This window comes from Microtus pennsylvanicus, chromosome 5 (genome assembly GCF_037038515.1).
Source record: "Microtus pennsylvanicus isolate mMicPen1 chromosome 5, mMicPen1.hap1, whole genome shotgun sequence".
Taxonomy (NCBI): Eukaryota; Metazoa; Chordata; class Mammalia; order Rodentia; family Cricetidae; genus Microtus; species Microtus pennsylvanicus.
Genome location: NC_134583.1, coordinates 86,928,823 through 86,955,120, shown reverse-complemented (window position 1 = coordinate 86,955,120; position 26,298 = coordinate 86,928,823). Strand labels below are relative to the sequence as shown.

Here is a 26,298-nt window from a genome sequence, read left to right as displayed (position 1 = left end):
CCAGGAGGACAAGCAGCACTCTCTTCCCATGTGCACTAAGAAGCCATACACACTTGCTTGTTTTAGAACTCTGTTGGTTATTGTCTGTTCCTAAGTAATAAATCGTTTGATCACTCGCTTTATAAAAAATAATCTTTACTATCTACCTAGCTTTTTTTTTTAATTAAAAAAATAGGGTCTCATATGGTCTATGAACCAAGAATGACCAGAACTTAAGATCTTCCTGCCTCACCTTCTGAGTGCTGGGATTACAGGCATGTGCCACCACACCAGCCCCTAATACAACTCTGGGATCTTTCCAGTGTTTCCTGTGCTCTACACAGCCCTGTATCAACTGCTCCCCTAACCTTTTTTGACTGTTGTTTGGTGCTGGGGACTAGGTTTCTTTCATGTTCGTTTTTTTTTTTTTAATATTTATTTATTTATTTATACAATGTTCTGTCTGTATGCCTGCAGGCCAGAAGAGGGCGCCAGACCTCATTCCAGATGGTTGTGAGCCACCATGTGGTTGCTGGGAATTGAACTCAGGACCTTTAGGAAGAGCAGGCAATGCTCTTAACCACTGAGCCATCTCTCCAGCCCTCATGTTCGTTTTTGAAAGAGAGCTTGCTATGTAACCTAGGCTTACCTTGAATTTTTTCTAATGCATCTGCCTCAGTCTCCAAAGTACTGAGATTATAGGCATAAGCTACTATGCCTGGCTTCCCCTAATGTTCTTTAGATTTTTTGACTTGGTTGTCACTATATATACTATTTTATAACCTTTAAAATAGTTTTGGTCAATTCCAAATATAATGCCTCACACAATTTATCATGAAAAGAATGGTACCTATACCTTAACAGCTAACATCACAATTCTTTTTACTCAGATTTTTGGTTTTGGAGACAGGGTTCCATTTGTGTAGCCTTGACTATCCTGAACTCACTCTGTAGACCAGGCTGCTCTCAAACTCACAGAAATCCGCCTGCCTCTGCCTCCTGAGTGCTAGGACTAAGGGCATGTACTACCACTGCCTGACTTACTCAGATCTTATTTTGAGGGTCTATCATCAGATTTTATCTTCCAAAATTTCTCTAGTGATGTATGTACAACTTATGTAGAAACTTTAACTATACTCACCACTGTCTTTTTCCACACTTACTGTTCTCCTGAGCACTTCTGCATGGTGACCCACTAGTAACAGCTGCATCACATGTGCTTCTGCTTCTCACACTGCAGGGTGCTGTGCTACAGAGCACTGTGCTAGCTCTACGCTCACATGTTGTGGATGGTCGGGCAGGGTCAGCACCATTACATCATGACAGTCATGAAGTTCAAGTGGGGAATATGATCCTTTACCTTTCACAAGTGTAGCATTCGCAGAACTCATTATTTTCTCCAAAAAACCCATCTCCATAGTAACAAGAAATTTCTTCTCCAGGTTCAATATCTCTCAGAGCCTTCACACATGCTGTATCTCGGCCAGTTGACACAAACTGAAATAGAAGTAACCTGTTAAGAGTCTCACACCCAAGGCAGACATAGAATCTCTGAGGTATTTGGTTTTCTTTTATGCTTACCTTACAGTTAGGTCTGCAATCTGAAAAATGTCCAAAAGAGAAAGTCAATTAACTGCTGATAAGATCTGAAACACGAAGTTACAGAATCTGAAAAGGCTTTCCAGACAACTTCACAATTTCCATCAGTTTAGGTCTCAAGTCACACTGGGCATATTTAATAAATCTGAAGACAACGGCCATTCCAAACTCCCCTGAGTATGGCCAGGCCACGCTAGCCGTGGGCAGCCAGCCCACACAGCGTAGACGCCTCAAAAGGCAGCTTACCATGATTTATAAATGCAGCAGGACCGAGCCAGAGTTGAGCACAGTTTTTCCTTGTGGAATACATGACACTGAAGTCGTTTTCTCCATGTCTAAGTAGCATGTTCTCCTCAATTTCTGAAAGTTCGGCAATACAACCCACCAGTAATTCTATTTTGTCATTTCGTTTCCTATTTAAAATATGTGATAAAAATTACTAGTAATTATAATAAGGCTTCTTTTAATAAATTAAGCCTTCCCACTAAATAGCAGAAACTGATCAGCCCTGGCTCCACATACTCTGCTGACAGACACGGAGTGTACCTGAGGACCCTCTCTTCCTCTGGAGCCCCATGGCCTCATTTCTTATCTGCCTTATCCCCATGAGAGAATGGAAATTCCTCCAGGCCAGGTACTGTGCCTTTGTGACTCTCAACACCCTGCAGTGCCTGGATCAGCATCTCATAGGAGGCAAAGCCCAACTACTCACTGTACAGTATTACATATTTGCAAATGGGTCCCATAGTGGTGGGATATGAGGGCCCAGAACTTTGTCTTCATCTAGTAGTATTTTCTGCAAGCACAAATTACAAGCTTAAGTTTCCTAGTGGCCACGTCAAGGAAAAAGAGGTGAAATTCCTCTCAACATATTTTAAGTCCACATATCCAATAGTATAACATATACTATTTTAGCAGGCAGTCACTATGGGAACTACGAATGAAAAAGAGAACACAATGTGAGCTCTGGAGACAGACTACATTTCCAGGACTCTAGGAGGCCAGTGGCTACTCTATTGCAAAATGAGATCTCAAGCCTGCCATCTGCAACACATGAGCCACCAGAGCTAGTCAGCACCTCAATCACAATCTAAGGGAGAGTATCTTCAAATACACCCCAGGGGCTTACTTGGGAATAATGTTCTTTTGTACATTGTATTTTTGGTTACCTGACCTCTCAAATTTTTGCTATTGAAATTCTAAAGAACTGTCAGAGCTGGATGGTGGTTGTACACGCCTGTAATTCCAGCACTTGGGAGGCAGAGGTAGATGGATGGATGTCTGTGAGTTCAAGGTCTGCCTGGTCTACAGAGCGAGTTTCAGGACAGCCAGGACTACACAGACAAAACAATCCTGGCTTGAAAAACCATTAAAAAAAACAAAAACAAAACAAAACAAGGCCACCCCCCCCCCTCAAAAAAGCCACCAAAACCTTTCAGAGGGACTGCCTGTTTCTTCTGGGACATAAGGTAAGGGTCAGAGGGACTCCCTGTTTCTCCAGGACATTAAGGATCACAGGGACTACTTTCTTTTCCTGGGACATACTACCATAGTAAGGGAACAGGCATTATTAATAGGAAAGAAAGCTACACCTTCTCTCTCCTCTTTCTTTCTTCTCTATGGCTTGTAAGCCTCTTATTGAGGTTTGACTTTATTTAGAGGCAGTCTCATTGTATATCTTGGCTGGCTGGGAACTCGTTGTTATGCAGACCAGACTGGCCTTGAACTCACAAGATATGCTTGCCTTTGACTCCTGAGTGCTGGGATTAAAAATGGTCTTTACTATTTCTATTTAATCTGGTATGCATGCATGTTTTTAAGCAGGTTAACGTTTTCAAGTGTCTCTGTCTGTAAACTGACCTCAGGTTGCTAAGACTTCATCCCCAACCTTTCAGCCTGACCCTGGTAGCCAGGTAACTGACCTTGCACCCTCCACCTTTCAGCAGTCCAATATGGAGTAGTCATTTAGACTCAACACACTGTGGCCTAGAGATGCAACCAGGTCACCCAGAGTTCTGAGTTCACTACCCCTAAATCAGCAGGTCAGAGTACTGCACTGTCCCTCAAGGAAGCACTGGCTCTGGCTGACCATGACTTCTTACGTACTTCAAGGACAATGTCAGAAATCTTTAAACAGAAGTACACTGAGTTTTGACTAGTTTAATAATTACCACTCTTTTGTTGCAACTATCTTGGCTCCATTTTGTTCTGAAGAGTATCTATTACAAGGCAATATTTCAAATCCACTGTCAGTCGCAAACATCCGCAAGTAAATAAAGACCTAAAGCAGGGAAAAATGTGATAACAATTATCTATTCTGCTAGACTTTCTCAGAATTATAAAAGCATACCACTGACAACAACATAAACTATCGGGTAATAAAGAAAAAATTAGTTTCAGTCTCAACATTCACTTCTGTGAGCACCCAATGGCATGGCTCTGCTCTCTAGAAGCTCAGAATGGACTGCACTCCTAAATGAAGATTTTTTTTCTTGGATTATCAGCCACGTCACCTTCCGCACTACAGTTCTTTACATTCAGTGCTTTGATGAAAACTAACTCAAGGAGCTGGTACTAGTTCAGTGGCAGAGCACTTGTCCAGCATGTGCAAGGCCCTGGGTTCAACCTGAGGCTCTGTAAACCACCACCATCAATCACTATTAGACTTAAATTCTCAGTGCTCATGAATAGTCAGGCTTCAGTTTACTTGTAAGCCTATGGGTTTTGTTTTGTTTGATTTGTTTTGAGATAGAGCCTCAACGTTGTAGTTTAGCTGATCCAAATTCACTCTGTAGTCCAGGCTGGCCTCAAATTTATGACAACCTTCCTGCTTCAACTACTAGTTTCTACTCATCTGGACATAGGTTAGCAGCATTAATACACTTAACTTACATGTTCCTTGAATAATTTCTCCTGCATTTTGTTTTTGTTGAGAAAATAATGCCGTGCCCATTCACCTGAAGTCAAACATTTGAAGGCTTTCTCTAAGTGTTCATCTTTCTTAAAGCGTTCAATTACTTCCTTTAGCTCTTCTTGCCTTCCCTTAATAGGCCGAAATCTGAAAGAAATCAAGATAGCAAGTTTAATTATCTATCACAATTCTTTTAAAAAATTTTAAAATTATGTGTATTATGTGTTTGGCCTGCATGTATATATGTGCACCACATGTATATCCACAAGAAAAGTCAGATTCCCTAGAATGAAGGTACAGATAGTTGTAAAGTATGCTAGGAACTGAACCTGGGTCCTCTGCAAGAGTAACCAGTGCTTTCAACCATTGAGCCATCACCTCCAGCTCTCCATCACAATTCTTGAGCTATGTATCCAACTGAAGAGATCTCAAGGAACTGGTATCCTATAGTCAGCATGGTTAGTATATCAAAGATTAAAGAAAAAAACAATAATCTTGATGGTTAAATCATCAATTACTACAACAATCACCTAAGATCTTCCTTTTTTCTTTTCCTCTGCATGCATGTAGTACACATGCATGTTTGCATGTGTAGATGCATATAAATGTGCATGTGAAGACCAGAGGTTGATACTGGGTACCTTCCTCCATCACTCTCCATTTTATGTATTCAAACAGGGTCTCTGGCTGAACTTAGAGATTGCTGATTCAGCTTGTGAAGCTAGCCACTTGTCCCAGGGAATGCCCTGACTCCACCTCTTAAGTATTGGGATTAGAGGCAAGCTGCCACATCTCCCTGGCTTTTTATGAGGGTTCTGGGAATCAGAACACCAGTCCTCAACTCATATGCCATATGTTTTATTCAATGAGCCATCTCTCCAAGGCCTAATTTCCTTTTTTTTCTTTTCAAACAATATTTTGATATTTTTGTTTAGCTGCTAATTAACTGTGAAATGAGACGACTCAAAAGCTGCGAGTCTCCTACTTCCACTAATCACCTACTTTGGACAGCACAAAGTCAAAGACAATAGAACAATTCCAGTGGAGGTCAGAGGGCAGGAATTTTAGGTGGACTTACATAGGAGTGCAAGGCAATGAGTGCAACATGGTCCAAATAGGACCTTTAAATATACCCTGATTTTCCAATCACTCCTACTGGTGTAGGACTTCATCCGGAGAACAGGGAAGTTCCAAAAGCATAACTTGGGGATGAAACTGTTAATGGCAGAATTTTTTTTTCTGTTTCCTCCAAATTTATTTTATAATTGATGGATATAAATTAATAAACAGAAATTAATCAAGACATATGTTACAATTTAACAGAACCCGATAATCTAATTTCAGTATTTTCCAAGTTCATTTTTAAGTCTTTCCATCATGGGGTTTATAGGGAAATTAAGCAACATATGAATGCTTCCACTGGATGTCAATTGACTACTTATGACATAATTTCTTCTATAATGCAATTATGAAGAACCTTCAAGAAACTTTTCAATGTAAAAAAGTGTCAGTCAAATACTCAGCACAGTATAAAAATATCATTTCAGCAGCGGAGAGCACTGCTGCTCATCGCTTTAACTATGATATCACTGAGTAGAGAACAAATCACCTTGAGAACACATGCAAAAAAAAGGCAATAAAACAAAAATTTCTCTGCAAGTCAGTTTCATCTGATTACTTTTCTCAAATAGAGTTTTATGTTAAAAAACAATAAATAAACAAAGCTCCCAACAGAATTAGAGACTGCTTTTCAAATAAAGCCCATGGAAAAAATATCAGTGGCTCAAGAGAAAAAGTATTTGAACTATGCACTTATCAATCTTCAAGTGCTGACCTTAGAGTCTGAAAACAATGAGATAAGATCTCCAAGTTCAGCACACGTCATAACATTCTTCAAAATAAGCTACTACAAAGCATTAACTTTTTCTTGAGACTGGATCTCATGTAACCCTGGCTGGCTGTGCTCTTGATCTCCCAATGGAGAGAAGGATGGCTTTGAATGCTAAGTTTTCTTGCCTCTACCTCCCAAGTGCTGGGATTATAGGTATGCACTATCACAGATAGCATCCATTAACAAAATTTCATTAAGGCTTATTTGTTTTTCTTTCTTTGGTTTTTCTTTTTTTTAAAAAAAATATTTATTTATTTGTTATGTATACAATATTCTGTCTGTGTGTATGTCTGCAGGCCAGAAGAGGGCACCAGACCTCATTACAGGTGGTTGTGAGCCACCATGTGGTTGCCGGGAATTGAACTCAGGACCTTTGGAAGAGCAGGCAATGCTCTTAACCACTGAGCAATCTCTCCAGGCCCCTTTCTTTGGTTTTTCTGAGACAGAGCTTGTCTGTATAGTCCAGGCTATCCTAGAACTCACATTATAGACCAGGCTGACCTCAAACTCAGTGATCCACCTGCCTCTGCCTCCTGAGTGCTGGGATTAAAGGTGTGCACCATCACTGAGCAGTTTATATACTTCAGTTTTAATAGTTCTGGAGCTATCTGAGAATTCAAACTCACATGCACCCGAGATACGAGAGGAAATGTTTTACTGCTATTTGGGCAGTATATATATTCTCATAGACTAATGAATTTGGGTCTTCTAAAGAATTCAGAACAATTTTCATTTCTGAGTTGAGGTGGAGGGCCACCATTCAGATATTCTAAAGATATGCAGGATTGGGGAAGCACCAAATCATTTCAAACTACTTATCTGTAGCCATCACAATGAATTAAAATTAGATTTAAACCATTCTTGCTGCAACCCTACATTACAAGGTAATAAGTGTATGAACAACAGATAAGCAGTGGTAGATCTCCCATTTAAATGCACAGAGCCCAGTTCAATTTAGTACAGTCTAAAAAATCATCCAACATCAGCACAACAGCACAGATATGCCAAACAGAAATGTTGGTCACGGCCTCATATTTCCAACAGTACAAATGAAGAAATGTGGGAAACAGATAACACTGTGTTCAGTGATCAGAAAAGCAACATTCCTCACTGAATAACTCCAATAAGCCATCCATGAGGTGAAGCGGCAGAACTTCCGACAACAGGAAGAGATAGTTGTCCTCCTGTGTCTAATGTAGAAGTGACCAATGGTGACTCTGTTTAGAATGATATGATGTAGCATGGGGATGTGGGCCAGAGTAGAACATATGCCTAATGTGTAAGGTCCTCAGCATCACAGAAAAGGCTAAACTCATCCAAAAATACAGAAAAATGAGAGCGAATGAGTTTGTGTATGCATGTGCTCATGTGTGTGTTCATATGTGTAATGAGGTCAGAGGATGACTTTCTCTTTTCAATATGTGAGTCTTAGGAATAATTTAGGCTATAAGGCTTGCAATTGCCTTACCTATCTTTCAAGCCATCTCACTTGCCTGAGGTAGGCAATTTTAAAAGGATTTGTGTGTCCTTTGCTTTCTGATACATGTTCATTCCTATCTCAAATATCTTCCAAGCACCCTAGTTTTCATTGCTCACAATGTCAAACTACCTAGGAGCTAAAATCAACACAAAATAACTCTATTTGTAATATTCTTGCTGGGGTCTGCCTCTCCTGAGATGACCTCTGTTTCTCATTTTCTGATTTGTATTGCCTCAAACAAAATCACAAAATTATCCCTTGCTACCCACTAAACAAGAATCTTTGTATCAGTCAGGCATGGTGGTGCACACCTTTAATCCCAGCACTCCGGAGGCAGAGGAGGCAAATACCTGAGTTCCAGGAAGGCCAGGGCTACACAGAGAAACCCTGTCTGGAAAAAGAAAGAATGAATGATGGCAAGGAAAGGGAGGTGATGGAGGATAGAATTCAGTGGCCCTGCAGATACATACTAGCATCACCTGACCAAACAGCTTAAGTCAAATCCTGCTATAGCAATACTGTGTGAGATAAAAATTATTCAATCACACAAAACTGTTAACAATTATTAAAAACCAGAGCAAAAGTCACTGAGGACCTTCTTAGAAGAGAATTCTTGTTATAAGCTGGGGTTTTTTTTTTTTTGTTGTTGTTGCTATAAGTTTTTTTTCTTCATTATGTAGATGTACTGTGTAGACCAGGCTGGCCTCAAACTCAGAGATGCCCCTGCCTCTGCCAATCAAGTGCCTCTCTAACTTTCCTAGAAGATACAATCTCACGGCAGACTTTCTGATCTGGCTCTTACAGTCTTCCCGCCCCTCTTCTACAGTGACCCTTGAGCCTCAGGTGCAGGAGCTGTGTTTTAGATGCATTAGTCTACATTTTGATTGGCTGTGGTTTTCTGTAATGGAAAACCGTCTGTTTCAAAGACAGGGACGACCCTTATCTGTGGCATAAGGACACATATTTAGAATGTGGTTGGGGACTGTGCTGCTTTAGTCAAGTGGCAGTGGTGGGTTCTCCACTAAGATCCGTGACTTCACCAGCCCTGGCCAGCTGGCTAGGTTCTGTCTGCCTACATAATAAATTCCAGATCAGCCAGGGGCTACACAGTGAGACCCCATGTCTCAACACATTCATAATTATAATAATTTGCATTGCTAAAAAGCTCTCCCTAATGGGATTGGAGAGATGGACCAGTACTTCAGACCCTTTGTTGCTCTTCCTGGAGTAGGAGTCTTTTTGTTTTTGTGATTTTCTGAGACAGGGTTTCTCTGTGTAGCCCTGGCTGATCTGACTCTGTAGACCAGGCTGGCCTTGAACTCAGAGATCTGCCTGCCCCTGCCTCTTGAGTGATGGGATTAAAGGTGCCCACCAATGTTTGTTTGTTTTTAATTTGCTTAAATTACTAATTGCTAAGACTAGACTTTCTTTCCCCTTCTATTCTCTCTCTCTCTTTTAAGGAAGGCAAGGTGTTACCATGTAACCTTGACTAGCATGGAACTTGCTATGTAGACCAGGCTCGCCTCAAACTCACAGAGATCCTGGCTCTGCCTCCAAGCAAAATTATACTATTTAGAAGGTTTACTAAATGTTTTAAAAGTCCTATTTGGGGGGCTGGTAAGACAGCTCAGTGTTAAGAGCACTGGCTGTTCTTCCAGAGGACCAGGGTTCAATTCCCAGCACCTACATGGCAGCCTTTAACTGTCTGTAACTTCAGTTCCAGAGGATCCGACACCCTCAGGCAGACATACATACAGGTAAAACACCAATGCACATAAAACAAAAATAAATCATTAAAAAGACGTTCTATTTCAATGACATGGCCAATGGCTTAGCATTAAGGCAATTACTAAGGACAGAACCATGGGCTGGTGCCTTGCATCTGAAACATGAGCTACCTACCTTGCAGGGTTGCTGTGAGAAAACCCGTCAGCTTTTGAAATATGTCTTGAGCTCCTTGAAGGAAAAGCGCTATACAAATGCAAAACAAACAACAGTAAAGACCATTTGTATAATCTGTATTCATTGTCTCTAAACATTCACAGTAGCACAAATCTCTAAAACACCAATATTTACAATTTTATGAATCCACAAGGATATTCCACATACAGCAATGCCAGGTTGTTAAAATCTTTTCTCCCCTTTACCACTGATTCACAAAAAAAATTTATATATATTCTAAGCATCAAATTCTAAAATGACATATAATTTATAAATGCACATCCAGGAGAGGATATGCATAAGGATATAATTATTACACAGCTATAATGATGGAAGGCTAAGACTTTACGCAACTTTAGCTTGACAAAAAAAATCAGGAAAAGTTTCAAAGTAAAAGTAAAAATTCCAGACAAGTTCGAGACCAGCCTGGTCTACAAGAGCTAGTTCCAGGACAGGCTCCAAAACCACAGAGAAACCCTGTCTTGAAAAACCAAAAAAAAAAAAAAAAAAAAAAAAATTCCAGACAATAATTCTTGCTTCACAAACATCAATTCTTTTACCTATACCTGCTCTTAACCACCTACCCCTACCTGAGACAGGGTTTCTCTATGTAGTCCCAGCTGTCTATGAACTCGCTCTGTAGACCAGGCTGGCCTTGAACTCAAATCGCCTGGCTCTGCTGGGATTAAAGGCATGTGCCACCACCGTCTAACCCCAACTCCCTTTTAATTTATGTGCATTGGTGTTTTGCCATGGAACTGGAACTGCAGACAGTTGTGTGTTGGGAATTGAGCTTGGGTCCTCTGGAAGGGCAGCCAGTGCTCTTAACCCATCTCTCTTGCCCTTGTCTATTGCAACAAAGAAAATGTAAGTTTCATAGTTGACAAGAAGCAACTCAAAAAATCTCAGCAAATAGAAATTTGTGTTTTATGTTTACTATGCTCTCATGATATAGCTCTGCTGGGACACTCAGATTGAAACATCAGCACTTGAGCCAAGCATGGTACCGCACGCCTTTAACACAGCACTCAGGAGGCCAAGGCAGAAGAACTGTAAATGTAAAGGCCAATCTTGGCTACACAGCAAGACCCTGCCTCAAAACCAAAAATCAATAAATAAAAAGTCAGAGCATAAGCATTCAAAACAGAGTTGGCTTTGTAAATTCTCAAATCATAAAACTACTATTTCTTTAAAACACATTCCTGAAAGCACACTGAAAGATGAAGAGAGGAGGTAAATGGTAGATGAGAATAGAGCTGAGATTATAGGCCAGTGGTAGTCTTGCTTAGAAGGTGTGAGGCCATCCCCAGAACCAGAAGCAAGCAGAGGAAGAGAGACAAAGAGAGAAGAAACTGCATTTCTCAACAAGCTTAGGAGGAGCTGCTGAAACTCCTGTGTGAGGAAGCTGTCAACGGTACCAGGACCCCTGAAGAGCCTTGGGGCCATGCTGTTGGGGACAGAGAAGCCCTGTTCATTCCCCCACATTGGTTCAGCTGAGTGGACTTAAATGCTGCACTGAGAAACACTTAGGTGCTCCAGCTTCTATGGGAACAGAACACAGTTAACTCAGGAGAACTCCTTAATAAATGTGACAATTCTGAGATTCTTTTTTTTCTCTGTTCACTTTTCTCATGACAGGTGAGTGCTCCAGTGAGTCCCACCCTTAGCCCTCTAGACTCTATTCGCTTTGTGACCACATGGTTTTAAGTGAGTCTCAGGAAACCTGGGTTAAGACTAAAATAATCTAAATACAGATCAGGAAACCCGGGTTAAGACTAAAATACTCTAAATACAGATCAGAAGCTTGTTAGAAATACAGAATCCCAGTTTCTGTCTATGGGCTGAGAAACACCAGTGGCTCAGAAAGAAATCTCAACACTTCCTAGTGGGGAGCCAATGGCAGGTATACCCCTTCATCCTCTGGAACAGAGCCTGGGGTTCAGAATAGACATTCTTCCATAACCCACTAAAACTTTTGTTGTGCTTTTAATGGAATAACTTTCTGAAATGTTTCATATGCCTTTGCATCTCAACATACAAGAAGTTACCAACATGAGACAACTTAATAATCTACTTATTTAAAAAACACAAGAGAGCCAGGGATACAACTAGAGGGTGACTGAAATCCTATCAGGATCATTTCCCAGCATAATAAGACAAGCTCACTGAGTAGAAAAGGACCTGGACTCAAAGCAGTGTAAGTGAGGTCGTAGGTTGGCACAAGGGTGCAGTTTTGTATGTTTCATTTCCGTTCAGTGAATGACTCATGTGGCAGGAATCATGGAATTCCAAAGGCACCTTTGTGCTGTCATTCTTTCTAGGCATACAACAGAGCTGATAAGTGAGAAAAAACTATGTCCCATTTTTACTTCTAGAAGGGACAAATCTCAAAGGGGAACGGGTATGTAAGGCTTCCTTCTTGTTCCGATCTCCCCTGACAATTAGAGCTCACTGACCTGGTTTTCCAATTCTTCCTGGATGGTCATGGACATCAGGCTACAACAAACCTCTGTGTGATGGAGATGAGAAGAAATAGGCCCAGTCTGTGACTTATCTCTAAATCCCCAGTGGCACCAATTCCACTGGATCCAAAACCCATTGCCACAGAAGCAGAAAGAGAAAGAACTTCTAAGATGATCTAACTAGAGTAAGAGTCAGAGACCTCAGATGTCACAGAACCACAGCTGGGCATGGTGGTGCATGCCTAGCACCACTCAGAAAGGGAATCTCTCTCTCTTCCACACACACACGACTCCACACTCCGATATCACAGATGAGGTATTCCAAGACTGCTGCAGTAGCTTCTGACAGAGCATCTTAGACTCTAAACAGGTTCCTCCTTACTTATGGAAAACGCAGGTAATGAACTGACCCACCAGCGCATGAAGGAAAGGAGGTCGTCTTTCCAGGTTCTGCTTGCTTCTCTTGGCTCAAAGAAAACTGTTCTACATCAAAGAACTTTACTTCTATTATCATTTAGAATTCTAAATACAAGATTCATCATTTGTTTTCTTTCTTCCTTTTTTTTTTTTTAAGATAGGGTTTCTCTGTGTAACAGTTCTAGCTGTCCTGGGAACTCACTATGCAGACCAGGCTGGCCTTGAACTCACTGAGATCCACCTGCCTCTGCCTCCCTAGTGCTGGGATTAAAGGTGTGCACCACCACCAGCAGCTGTTTTCTTAAGTTTGACATCATTACTGGTTCTATGCAGGAAAAAGACTTAAAATTACCTAGTATTCATTTTGTGTGTTTGAAAACCTAAATAGGGATCAAGAACCAAACTGGTTGCTAAGTCGTCGTTCTCACAGAGCTCCTTGGCTGACATTCCAGAGGACGGCACATAGCGACTCTGCCCTTCAAATCCTGAGTTACCATGACCTGTGAAAAACAAGAAAGAAACATAACTTGGTGAAAACTTCTCAATCTGCTTATAAATCCCCACTGCATCCAAACTGGCATTGTTAGCTGGAGTTACGTCAATCACTGTTAGTGATTAAGAAGTCAGTATCTCTTATGCAAAACAACCAGATGCAGATAATCCAACGATTGAGAGATTATGGGCAGTTGACAATATTAGGTTTCCTAAGAACAGGGTACAGGGAATTGAGAGCTGGCTTTATTTTTCTCTTCAGAAACAGTAGACAGCACACAAGGCCATTACAGACAGGGCTTGGGGAAAAGGAAGCAAAAAGGATGCACAGGAAAGGCCACAAATGTGGATCCCAGGAACAAAAGGGTCTGAAGGTATTAAATGGGACTTCTTACTTTTGGGCAGATGAACGGTCAATATTCTCTTTATGAGTAACTAAGGCCAAAGGTTAAAAAACCTGCCTGAGATTAGAGTTACACAGAAGCAGGGAAAGAAGTATAATGAAAATGAGAGGCTAATATTTCTATCCAACTTGTGTCTGAGAGAATTCTCAATGAGAGAACTGAATAGATAGCATGAAGTGGTTGGGTTTCACTGTAGAGAAGCAATGCAGAGAAAGCATGCATAAAGTTTCATCAGCGCTAGGGAGGGCTGATGGGTAGTGTTCAGTCCACTCCTGGAATCAGCACACAATTTACAAAGTGCTGAGTTTAGGTTCTCAAAACCAGCACATGAAGAATGAGTCACAGTGGGAGGTTTAACCTTTTCATCCATTCTTTCACAAAATAAACAAGAGTCTTTGCTAAGAGGTAGATATACGACTGTTGCAATCAGGTATGTGAAAAGTTATCTAATTATCAAAGAGGCTGGAGAGATGGCTCGGCCATTAAGAGCACTGGCTACTCTCCCAGAGGATCTGGGTTCAATTCCTAGCACTCATATAACAGCTCACAACTGTCTGCAACTCCAGTCCCATGGGATCTGACTCCACCCACTGGATGTCCTCGAACGCACTCTGTAGACCACACTGGTCTCGAACTCAGAGAGATCCTCCTGCCTTGACTCCTGAGTGCTGGGATTAAAGGCATGTATTATCACTGTGTGGCATGGGATCTGACTTCTGAAGGTACCAGGTACATATACAGACATACATGCAGGCAAAACACCCATACACATAAAAATCACAACAATAAAAAGCAATCTAAATTGTTGCCTGGGTCAAACCTAGGGCATCATGCATGCAAAATGACCACTGAGCTATATATATATAGCCTCAGACCTACACCTGCTGCATTTTCTCAAAGTTGTATTGAAATTGATCAACACAATTCACCAGGTGAAACAAATAGCTCCGTGGTTACCAGAGTCACAGAATTGTTTTCTCAACATGCCCCCCTTTGACTCAAAAGAAGTCTCACTGTCCTCCCCAATGGCTCAGACTGCAGCAACCACTAATCTACTTTGTCTCTTTCAATTTGTCTGTTCCGAGAACCTCACATGGTGGAACCATAGTATGTGTGATCCTCTGTGACTAGCTTCTTCCAATTGACATATTTCATCATGTTACGCTATCAATATTTTTGTTCTTATGGGTAAAAGAATACTCCACTGCAGCTGGTAGATACATCTGACCTGTTTTCCATTTGGCGATTATTATGGATAATGCAGGCACAAACCTCTGTGTAAAATACTGTGTGTCTACGAAGTCTTCCCAGTGGGGCTCTCATCTCCACTAGAGTGGGGAAGTCCAAGGCTCCCAGTCCTTGCCAATAGCAGCTACTGCCTCTCCTCTTGATTCTAACCATCCAGGAGACAGTGAAGTGCTGTCTAAATATGCTGGGCTCACAAAATATCTACTGGCTGCTTGTGTATCTCTGGAGCAATATGTCTACTCAGTTCTTTAGTCCATTTTAAAATTGGATTTTATCTTTTACCCTGGTGTTCAAGAGATCTTCGCATATTCTGGAGATAGCCCTTTACAGACATATTTTGTAAGTCTTTTCACTTTTTGATGATTACCTGTAACACATGGTTTGTGATTTTGAATTTTTTCTTGTTTCTTGTGTTTTTAACATCCTACTTAACATTTGCTTAATGTGAAGTCAGGAAAATGTTGCCTGTGTCTGTTCCTGGGACTTTTAATTTTTCATACACACATATTGTGCCAGGTTCCCTTCATTCTGGATGCAGAAATTTGATTTTCTTTCACTGTATTTTTCCTGGCCGCTACAAAAACAACAACAACAACAAAAAAAAACAACAAGAAACAAAACAGGGCTAGGGATGCAGTTCAATGGGAAGGCACTTGTCTAGAAACCATGAGCTTTATAAACCCTCCTACCTTTGCAGACAGATCAAAACTGTGAGATCTATTCTGGTTCTCAAATCTATTCCAGGAACACAGATGTGCTGGATCATCCTTGTGCTGATTACTGCAGCAGTCAGGAGATTTTTTTTTTTTAATGATTTATTTATTATGTGTAGTGTTCTGCCTGCGTGTATGCCTGCATGCCAGAAGAGGGCCTAGATCTCATTATAGATGGTTGTGAGCCACCACGTGAGTGCTGGGAACTAAACTAAGGACCTCTGGAAAAATAGCCAGTGCTCTTAACCTCTGTTTTTGTTTGTTTTCTTCTTCCTTCTCTCCACCCCCCCCCCCAAGACAGGGTTTCTTTTTGTAGTCCTGACTGTCCTGGAATTCACTCTGTAGACCAGGCTGGACTCAAACTCAAGAGATTCACTTGCTTCTGCCTCCCAAGTGCTGAGGTTAAAGGTGTGTACGACCACTGCCTGGCTTGTTTTCTGAGACAGAATATTGTTATATAGCACAGGCTGACTTCAAACTTAGGCAATCTTTCTGCCTCACCCTGCCAGGAGATAAGATTACAAGCATGTGCCACTATGCCCAGTTCTGTACTTCACACCCATGTATGTGTGCCTGTCTGAGTTTATGTGCACCACATACATGTGGGAGCCTGCCAAGGCCAGAAGAGAGTGATAGACTTTAAACTTAGGTTCTCTGGAAAAACAGTAAACACTTTTAACTGCTGAGCCATCTCTCTAGCTCTGCACTTCATTTTTGATGAACTAAAACAGTTGTTTTTCTTTAAAGATTTATTTATTTATTATGTACACAGTGTTCAGCCTCCATGTATGCCCTCAGGCCAGAAAGGGACACCAGATCTCATTACAGATGGTTGTGAGCCACCATGTGGTTGCTGGGAATCGAACTCAGGACCTCTAGAAGAGCAGTCAATGCTCTTAACCTCTGAGCCATCTCTCCAGCCCCCTGAAACAGTTTTTTTATTTTGGTTTTTTGAGACAGAATTTGTCTGTGTAGCTTTGGAGCCTGTCCTGGAGCTCGCTCTGTAGAACAGGCTGGCTTTGAACTCAGAGATCTGCCTGCCTCTGCTTCCCGAGTGCTGGGATTAAAGTTATGTGTCACCTTACTCAACTTGCTTTCCCTTTTGATTTTTTTCTTTGAATCAAGTCATTTATGATGGTGTAGTAGAAAATTTGTATTGATTCTAATTTTCATTCTATGGTAGAAATTTTTATGATTTCAATCTTTTTAAGTTTGCTTATGTATTTTTACATAGCCTGACATATTATATGCCCTAGAGAATGTTTCATGTGTACTTTGAGAATAATGAGTAACACTGTTGGTGAACAGAATGTTCTTCTGATATCTGATTGGTCTAGTTCATTTACGGGGTTGTTTAAATCTACCCTTTTCCTGTTCACCTTTGGCCTATTGTTGGGCCCACTGCTGAAAGTGGATCGCTGTAGTACCCGATTTCCTGCTACACTGTCCATGAAAATCTCAAGTGCTGTCAGCATTTGGTTTATGGGTTCTGGGCCCTGGTTTTCAGTCAGGTTGACCATCTTCTTTGACACAAACACTTTGCTCCTTCTTCTCCTCTGTCACTGGCTCTCTGCATCATTCAACCTGCCCCACAACATTCAGCATGATGCTGTCTTCTCTACATCCTATATCTTCAACAATTTAACTTAAATAAAAACCTTTTACTAAAAAACAAGAAGTCAACAATTTTATTTAAAAGTTTCAGAAATGTCTAGTTTTCGGACTACTACAATACCACGGAGAGAGCAGTTTTCAGCCTATGCTGACAGCAGTTTTGGGGGGAGTTGGTATCCACGCAGAGAAGAGCTAGTTAGTTTGGGGCTCCCTCACACTCTTAATTTCAAACAGGAATTATGCCCAATTTTCCACAAAAACAGTGATCTGAGCAGATCTAGAAAGAGTAAAGGCACCTGAACCCAAAGAACAGCATGGACTAGTAAGGCTAAGGAGACCATGTTTTGAACCTACAGCAGGCCAGCCAACACAACTGAGGAATTCCATATTGACTGACCAATGTTAGAAAAAGTAGAAATTGAAAGAGTCATCCTGAGCATGGGCAGACACTTCTGAATAATATTCCTGTAACTATCCACTCAGGCATAGGCTTGTTCTAGGGTATTTTGTTGTGGAGGGGAGACAAGAAACAGGAACCATCCTACAATTTCTTCAACTCTCAAAAAAAATAGCCTCATCCCCACCAAAAACCATAGACAGTCACAACAATCTTATAGGCTTTCCCTGTAGTTCAGCAGTCCATGAAATTTGAACAGATGGCAGGGACTGTGAGGGTGCCCTAAGGGCCATCTCTTCTTCGTCCACTCCTTATGTAGAAGAGTTGACTGTATGGTTCAGCTTGTTCCATGAAATATTTATGGATTTTACATCAAGACATTTATTTATAGTTAAATATAAGAAATTCAGTAGTAGCATTTTAAAAACTCCTACAGAACAGATAAACTTTCTATAAGTTATGGATAAATAAGCATCACAGAAATTACATAAAGCATGAAACTTAAGTTTCACATTTTACATGATAAGAATCAAAACTGCTATTCTGTCTGTAGTCCCAACTACTGGGGAGGCTGAAGCAGGAGGATCACTTGAGCTGAGGAGTTTAAGTTAAACTCTGGCAACATAATGGGAGACACACACACACATACACACCAAAAAAGAGAAAAGAAGAAAAAGAATCAGAATGGACTTCAGAGAATGAAAAGACTCCTGCTGTGTGAGAGCAGAGGGGAGCGTGTGACAAGAGCACGTGGAAGCTGAAGGAACAAGGTGGCACCACAGTGAAAACAGAGACGAAGCGTGTACATACATCTGTTGGACCGCCTCTCAACGGCGTTTCTGCCAGTCTTCAGGGTGTCCTTGCCCGAGTGCTGTAATTTTGATTGATTCTGCTGATGGTCATTAGACAACTTGCCTCCATTTCTCCTGCCATTCACCACCATGTTCTTGGAGTCTCCCAACCACTTCATACCCACAGACAGCCTGACCCAGGAGCATTTAGTCACTCTCTTCAGATAGCTTAGAGAATAATTTCAATGTTCTCTCCTAACAGAAACAAAACATGAGAAACAAAACAAAACGGGGAGGTAAATATATGAAAGACCATGTCAACAGACCGTAAGACACACAGACCACTCTTGTCTCCCTTCCACCACCACGTGTCGTCTCAAGACTGCAGTGCCCCAAACTTCCCACAGCCAGCCTCTAGCTCCATAAACATTTCCTTTCCAATTACCAAGAGTGGAAAGCCGTTATTGCCTGGACACAGCTCAAGAACCTGCTGATACAATGGTAACACTCTAGGAATTGTTAGTAAACTACAGGGAATGAACCTCTCTCGGGGCTAGGAAAGCTTGGGAAATAAGGACTACTGCAACCTTTACCACATTACGCTGTGTGAGAAGCTGACCAACACCACACCCGATTCCCAGGCCCACAGGTGGGAAGGAAAGAACCAGCTTTCCCAAGGTGTCCTCTCATCTCCAGATTCATGACACGAATTTCCTATTTTTCCACTCTTTGAAGGCATTTAATGACCCGTATTCAAGTACCAGTCATACCCATTTGGAAACATGTGCCTTACTGTGCTTCACAATGGCAAGAAAATTGAGGGAAGCAATGTGTACACAGTAGTCACTATCTCAACTTTAATGAGCTGGATTTGGGGATAGGGATTTATTTGGAGTCTGATAGGTCACATTTGCTGTTGTTAATGGAATTAGTGACAATGCTGCTTGTGATGTCACTTCACTAAGGATGACACTTTAGTCCAAGTCAGACTAAAGAGCACAAGTGAGAATGTGTAAAACTGCAGTTCCTCAGAACTGGAGGGAGTCTGAAATACTAGCACAACCCCGTCAGTGCACAGTGAAATGCTGCAGCTAGCCTGCAACAGAAACAACGCAACTCAGCACTTCCAAGTACAGCTCTCCGGGTTTTATCCACAGCAGACATTGGATCTTTCTCTTCACGAAGGCATAGAAACCTCCAAGTGACAACTGCTGTTGAGAGCGATGACTGAAGCCAGGCTCTCACACACGCTGAACATGTATTCTGCACTGAACCACAACCCTTGCCTCATGATAAATTCTGAAGACTGCCAAGGAATGCACACCTTGAATGATACAAACACAAAGCATCGATTTCTATGTGCCTTCAGAGTTCTTTGTATGACTTCAGAGAAGGGAAAAAGGAGGGTGGGTAGGCTCAGTTGACAGAAAAAAGATGACTGGCTGATGGACTGGTCTCCGAGACACTATCCTCTGGGTCTGTTCCTATTCAAATTCAAGTACTATTGAACTTTGATTGTACCTGTCTTTCAGGTCTTGTAGGATCTTCATTAAACTCAGAAAAGTTCCTGCAGGACAGGGTAAGTGAACTAAATCAAATATAAGCTAAATATCTAAATGGCATATTTTATTTAGAAACTTAAAATATTTTTATTAAGTATATGTATATGTATTTGTCTCTGTGTGGGAATGTGAAAATTCTGGTGCCCTTGGAAGACAGAGATATCAAGTCCTTGGAAGATGGAGTTAGAGGGGCTATGAGATACATGATGTGGGTGCTAAGACTGAAGTCAGGTCCTCTGCAAGAGCAGTATATACTTTTAACCACTAAACCATCTCTTCAGCCTTGAATTGTGTCCAAAGACCTTTTACTGATGATCAAATACCATGTTCAATGTTTAAGCTTGGGAAGAAAGAATTACATTACAGTATGCCATGTGTGCGCAGCATCTGGAGCTGGAGTTAACAAGCAGTTGTGGGTGCTGGGAAGCAAACTCAGGTCCTCTAGAAGAGCAACAAGATGACTGAGTTGGTGAGATTGCTTGTCACCAAGGCTGACAACCTGTGTTTGATGCCCAGAATCCACAAAGTAAAAGGAGAGAACCATATCCTGAAAGGCGACCTTTCACTGCCACATGAGCACCGCTTTACATAACTTACCCTCCTAAGCAAAAAAAAAAAAAAAGTTTTTGTTTGCTTTCAAGACAAGGTTTCTCTGTGTTAACAGTCCTGGCTGTCCTGGAACTCACTCTGTAGACCAGGCTGGCCCCAAACTCATGAGATCCACCTGTTTCTGCTTCCTGAGTGCATTTAAGGCATGTGCCACCACTACTGGCCAAATAAAAGTTTTTTAAATTATAGAACCAATGACTCAATATTTTTATTTTCTGTGTATGGGTGTTTTACCTGCATGCAATGCTCGTGCACCACATGCATGCCCGGTGCCCAAAGAGGAAGAGAGTTTTAGATCGCCTGAAACTGAGTTATAGATGGCTGTGAGCTGCCATGTGGGTGCTGAGAATCAAACCCTGGTCTGTGAGAGCAGCCAGTGTTCTTAATCACTGAACCATTTCTCCAGCCCAGAATTCAGTGTTCTTGTCTCCACCCCCAGCGTCTGGGACAACACACAGTGGACCAGAACTCTCAGCTATTAATAAAGGTTAGGGTCTAAACTGATGCACTGCAGAAACATGTCCATGTTGTCCTGAAACTGTGAATTAGTTACTGCCTGACCTCTTTATAGATTTTTTTAATTAGACACACAATGCTAAAGCTCAAACACAGATACAGCAGGACATACAGACAACACCTATGACCTCCCTACTTCTCTTGCTACTATTTGCTACTATCTATGCTTTTGGCTCAGCACTTTGGTTCTGTGCCTCTAGGGGGAAGAAAAGAAAATAAAAGAAGAAAAAAAGAGAGAGAGAGAACCTCAAGTTCTTTTGGTCCTTTTGGAAATCTGTCCAAAGACCGTCCCATGTGACACACACTTTATTAATAATGACCGAAGAATGTGTTTTTAGGAGTACGAAGTGTTAACTCTGTAGAACAGAACTGATAGATATGGCTTTTATGTGATGTTTGTGCCAGTGCCCACAAAGGCCAAAAAGGGGCATCATATCCCATAGAGCTAGAGTTACAGATTTGTGAGCTGCCTGACCTGGGTGCTGGGTCAGAACTTGGGTCCCAATAGAGCAGCAACTATTCTGTGCAGAATCTTTAAATTCCAGCTGAGAGTCCGACTCGGGACTCAAAGACGCCCAATGTGATGAAACTTGTGTGTGGTGCACACGACAGCATTGAGAACAACTGTTTTAAATCATTCCTTCATTGTACCATCTGCCAGGGTAAAGACAAGAGGCCAATTTTCTTTTCAAGAAAATTCATGGGGCTGGAGAGATGGCTCAGTGGTTAAGAGCATTGCCTGCTCTTCCAAAGGTCCTGAGTTCGATTCCCAGCAACCACATGGTGGCTCACAACCATCTATCTGTAATGAGGTCTGGTGCCCTCTTCTGGCCTGCAGGCATACACACAGACAGAATATTGTATACATAATAAACAAATAAAAGAATTTAAAAAAAAAAGAAAAAGAAAATTCATGAAACAGGAATTTAACATACCTGAAGTTCTACCAAAAAAATCTGTTCTGAGTTCTAGGAAAAAGCTCAGCAGCAAATCATCCTAGCAACAGCACTTCAGTCACTGCAAGCTTCTCTCACCGTGACAGACCATAGATCAACAGCTAAGAACAACTACAGCAGGGCTGATCCACTGTGGTCAATGATGCTGTTGTCTAAACAGGTCCACAGCGTAGGGGCACTTGTGCCAGGAGTCTACCGCTCACCAGATGCTCCTGAAGGGGACTCTGTTGGAATGGAAGGATTCTGCATAGAAGCATGCTGTACAGACAAAGCTGGCTTCAAACTCACAGAGACCTTTCTGTCTCTTCCTCCCCAGACATAGGATTAAAGGCATGGACCACCACACCCAGCTGGCTTGCTATCTAATTTCATGATATACTGCTAAATCTAGCTTTTACATGGGTGCTAGGGATCTGAACTCAGTTCCTTAGGCATTTTACCAACTGACCCATCTTCCCGGCCCACCTGTGGGAAAACACCAGGAAACGATAAATAATCAAAGAAACTCAAATGGCTCAGTGGATAAGGGGGGTTTCTTCATAGGCCTGGCAGCTTAAGTTCCATTCCCAGGACCTATATAAAAGCAGAGGTTGTCCTGACCTGCACATGTGCACCATGGCACAGACACAGTAATAAATTTGGATAAGCAAAAAACAAAAAAATCAATTAAGAAGTTGAGAAGATGGCTCAGCAGTTAAGAGCACTTGTTCTTGCAGAGGAACCAGGTTCAGCAACCAGCACCCACATGGTGGCTCAGAACTGTCTGTAACTCAAGTTCCAGGAGATTCACCAACCTCTTCTGGCCTCTCCAGGAACAGGCTTGCATACAGATTACACACAATGTAGGCATAACACACACATAAATATATCTCTTTAAAAACCCTGAAAGCAGGAACTACACGATACCTGTACACTGATATTCATAACAGCATTTAAAAAAAAAAGATGGTCAGCACATTCTTGTTAAAGAACAGAAAAGCAGTATTAGCAGGAATGTTTCTGGTCAAGCAGGTATGATGACTTTTTTTCTCAGAAAGCTAAGGGAAGAGAGGAAGCTAGCTGCAATCAAAAGTGCACTAGGAATAGAGAAGGCAAACACCAGCCTAAGGAGGAAACACCTTTACAGTCTAGTGTGGCCGAGCAGACAAGAGGGTAGAGGGGCAGGGCAGGGCAGGGCAGAGAGGCTAAAAGAAACAAGCCACGGAAAGAAGATTTTTAGAAGCCATTGAAGATAGCATTTATTCCTTCAGAAATAGAGGAAGCAGAGAGGTATTAGCATCCACCTCAATTTTAAATAATCATGCTGGCAGGTTACTGTTGTGAAAAGCTTACAAATTAAAAGTAAAGATGTACCACTGGCTTGCATAGGTAGTAAGAAATGGCTGGCTTCAGGAATTCTCTGAATGTTTCATGGACAGTACTTACTGAGAAACTAAATGTGGAAGTGAGACAATGAGGATCCATTAAGTTTAAATGAAGAATCCTGAGGCAGTTGACAAAGACTACAGGAATCTCAGGCTTTGGTCATTTCTAGAATACTGTCTAGAGAGCCAAGTAGACCAGAGCAACCGACACAGGACTAAGAAATAAGCTAGGGATAGCATGTGGTGTCACGGTGCTGATGGTACTTCAAGTCACAGAACCAAATTTGTCTAGGCCTGAGTGTGGATAAAGTAAGTCTAAGAACTGAGAAGACCAACTGAGCTGGAAAGATGGCTCAGCAGTTAAGAGCACTAAACTGCTCTTCCAGATGTCCCGAATAATTCCCAGCAGCCACATGGTGGCTCACAACCATCTATAATGAGGCCAGATGCCCTCTTCTGGCCTGCAGGCACACATGCAGACAGAACACTGTATACATAATAAATAAGTAAATCTTACAAAAAAAAAAAAAAAGAGAGAGAGAGAGAGAGCAAGGTGAGCACAAAGCACCCCAGGACAAGGAGCAGGATGGAGGCACAAAGAGCAGCCAGGAACAGCAATTGAAGGAAGAGTCATCTTGGGTACAGGCTGCAGAGATTCAGAAGGCAAGTCAGGACAGGTCACTGATGACAGCCCTGCTAAGAAATAAGCATCCTACATGGATTTGTGTCTCTAAACATGCACTGAAGAATATAGAGTATGTACTGGAATATAGAGTATGGCAGGAAAAAGAAGATTAGCAAAAGAAAGAAATCTCAAATGTCAGGAAAGATATATGTAAATTAAACTCAAAGATTTTAATAATAGACTGATTAATTTGAGATGGCTTTTAGGGTCTAATTTATTTGGAAGACTAAAGATTTAAATGACTCAATAGTTAAGAGCACGCACTGTTCTTTACTTTTTAAGTAAAATTTATTGCCGGGCGGTGGTGGCACACGCCTTTAATCCCAGCACTCGGGAGGCAGAGGCAGGCGGATCTCTGTGAGTTCGAGACCAGCCTGGTCTACAAGAGCTAGTTCCAGGACAGGCTCCAAAACCACAGAGAAACCCTGTCTCGAAAAACCAAAAAAAAAAATAAAAAAGTAAAATTTATTTATTTATTTTGGTATTTTGAGATAAGGTTTCTCTGTGTATCCCTGGCTGTCTTGGAACTCACTCTGTAGACCAGGCTGGCCTCAAATACCACCCATCTATCTTGCCCTTGCCTCTGGAATGCTGGGACTTAAAGTGCTTCAGGGAGTGTGCTACCTGGAGATACTGGACCACCTCAAACTGGAGTTACAGAATGCTGTGAACTGCTACATGATGCTGGGAAGGACTGAACCCTGGAGCCCCTGAAAAAGCAGTAAGTGCCGAGCCACCTGTCTAACTCTAGTGCTAAACTTTAACAACTGGTGAACATGGTAATAGATGCCTATGATCCCAAAACTTGGGATGCAGAAGCAGGAAGATTAGTAGTTAAAACACAAGCCTCAACTTGAGGTCAGCTGAACACATAAGCCCCTGCCTCAAAGGAAAATGGGGGAGGGTAGTGATGGTAGGAACCTATTACTGCTGACTTGCTAAATGGGCATGTCAAACTGCCTCCTAAATATTTATGTTTATATATACAGGTCAGTGTTGCCTGGGCAGAGAAGTGCTGAGAATAAATGATTATTGAGTGCTCAGCCCAAAATGGGACATCTCTATCAAACCTACTCCTACCTCCAAGGCTCAGAGAGCATCAGAGAGGAAGGGGTGGAAAGAACGCAAGAGCAGGGTGGTGGGGAGGAGTACTTTAAGTGCTGTCTTCTGGACATGATGGAGCCGTTTCGCTCATGAGCGCACTCCAGTTGTGGTCATCTGCACAAGATCAAGACAGCAGCCTCGGTCAGTACTCCAGCAGGCAACAGGCAACACTAACTGCACTCAGTGGGTTACAAGGACAGGGAGGCATAAGGAGTAGAAAGGGTGTGCTGGGGGTTGCTGGGAGGAGTTAGGGGTATGATCAAGATACATGTTTCTGTGTAGGATATTGCCAAAGAATACATCAAGAATTTGCTATTTAACATGCTTATCTAGCTGGAAGATGATGAAGTCCCAAGAGGTGACCCTGCATCTAAAAATGATGCAACTAGGTTCTGAGGAGACATACAGTGATTGCACTAGGAATGGCGGCATCATTCCCAAGAGGCTGATTCACCAACACTAAGGGACAAAGAGTGAGTGGATCAACAACTGGGGGAAGAGGTAATGTTTTTCAGGTTCTAGTACTAAACAGAAGCGTGGGGGCTGTTTAGAACCAGTATGGAAATTTAGGGAATTAAAAGAAAGGGAAGGTTGCAGGGTGGTAGCAGCACACACCTTTAATACTAGCACTTGGGAGGCAGAGGCAAGTGGATCTCTGTGAGTTCGAGGCCAGCCTGGCCTACAGAGCTCCAGGACAGTCAGGGCTGCATAGAGAAACCCTGTGGGGGGAGGGAGGGGGATGATAAAGGCTAGGCATGACAACCTGTAATCTCAGCACTCTGGAAGCTTAAACAAAAGATCATGAATGAGGCCAGCTATATAGTGAGACCCCTGCCTCAAAACTAGCACAAAATAATTCCAAAAGTAATGAAATGGAAACTTGCAATCATATTGTGCTATAGTATCACTAGGGAAAAGAGCACCAATCTACTACCACAGGCTCCTCCCTTGAGAACATGACAGCTGCATTTACAGGAGGAGGGACTGTTTTCCCTAAACGACTATAATGAATCTATTTACTTAGAGTCAGTAAAAACACCAAAGCTGAGATAGTTCAGCCCATTTCAGAAGAAAGCATAGTTATCTTAGGAAACGTACTTGTTTCACAGGAAGTACGCCTGCCCTATGTCCACCAACAATGGACCCACCCAGTCTCTGGATGA

The 26,298-nt window shown here is 41.9% G+C and overlaps 1 protein-coding gene across 5 annotated transcripts in view; it reads right to left on the bottom strand.

Annotated features, from left to right (window-relative positions):
* The window catches only part of Kmt5b (lysine methyltransferase 5B), a 47,677-nt gene that overhangs the window by 12,404 nt on the left and 8,975 nt on the right, over positions 1–26,298 (bottom strand). For 4 of the 5 annotated variants that reach the window (XM_075972967.1, XM_075972965.1, XM_075972966.1 and 1 more), the window contains exons 2-9: positions 18,359–18,594; positions 13,033–13,180; positions 9,763–9,831; positions 4,471–4,636; positions 3,750–3,859; positions 1,825–1,991; positions 1,561–1,580; positions 1,340–1,476 (exon numbers count right to left, since the gene is read on the bottom strand). In XM_075972967.1, coding sequence (XP_075829082.1) covers positions 1,340–1,476; positions 1,561–1,580; positions 1,825–1,991; positions 3,750–3,859; positions 4,471–4,636; positions 9,763–9,831; positions 13,033–13,180; positions 18,359–18,518 — 977 coding nt within the window. In that variant the 5' untranslated portion in view covers positions 18,519–18,594. The remainder of the gene's footprint in view (positions 1–1,339; positions 1,477–1,560; positions 1,581–1,824; positions 1,992–3,749; positions 3,860–4,470; positions 4,637–9,762; positions 9,832–13,032; positions 13,181–18,358; positions 18,595–26,298) is intronic. The other variant, XM_075972969.1, reaches the window with a different exon arrangement.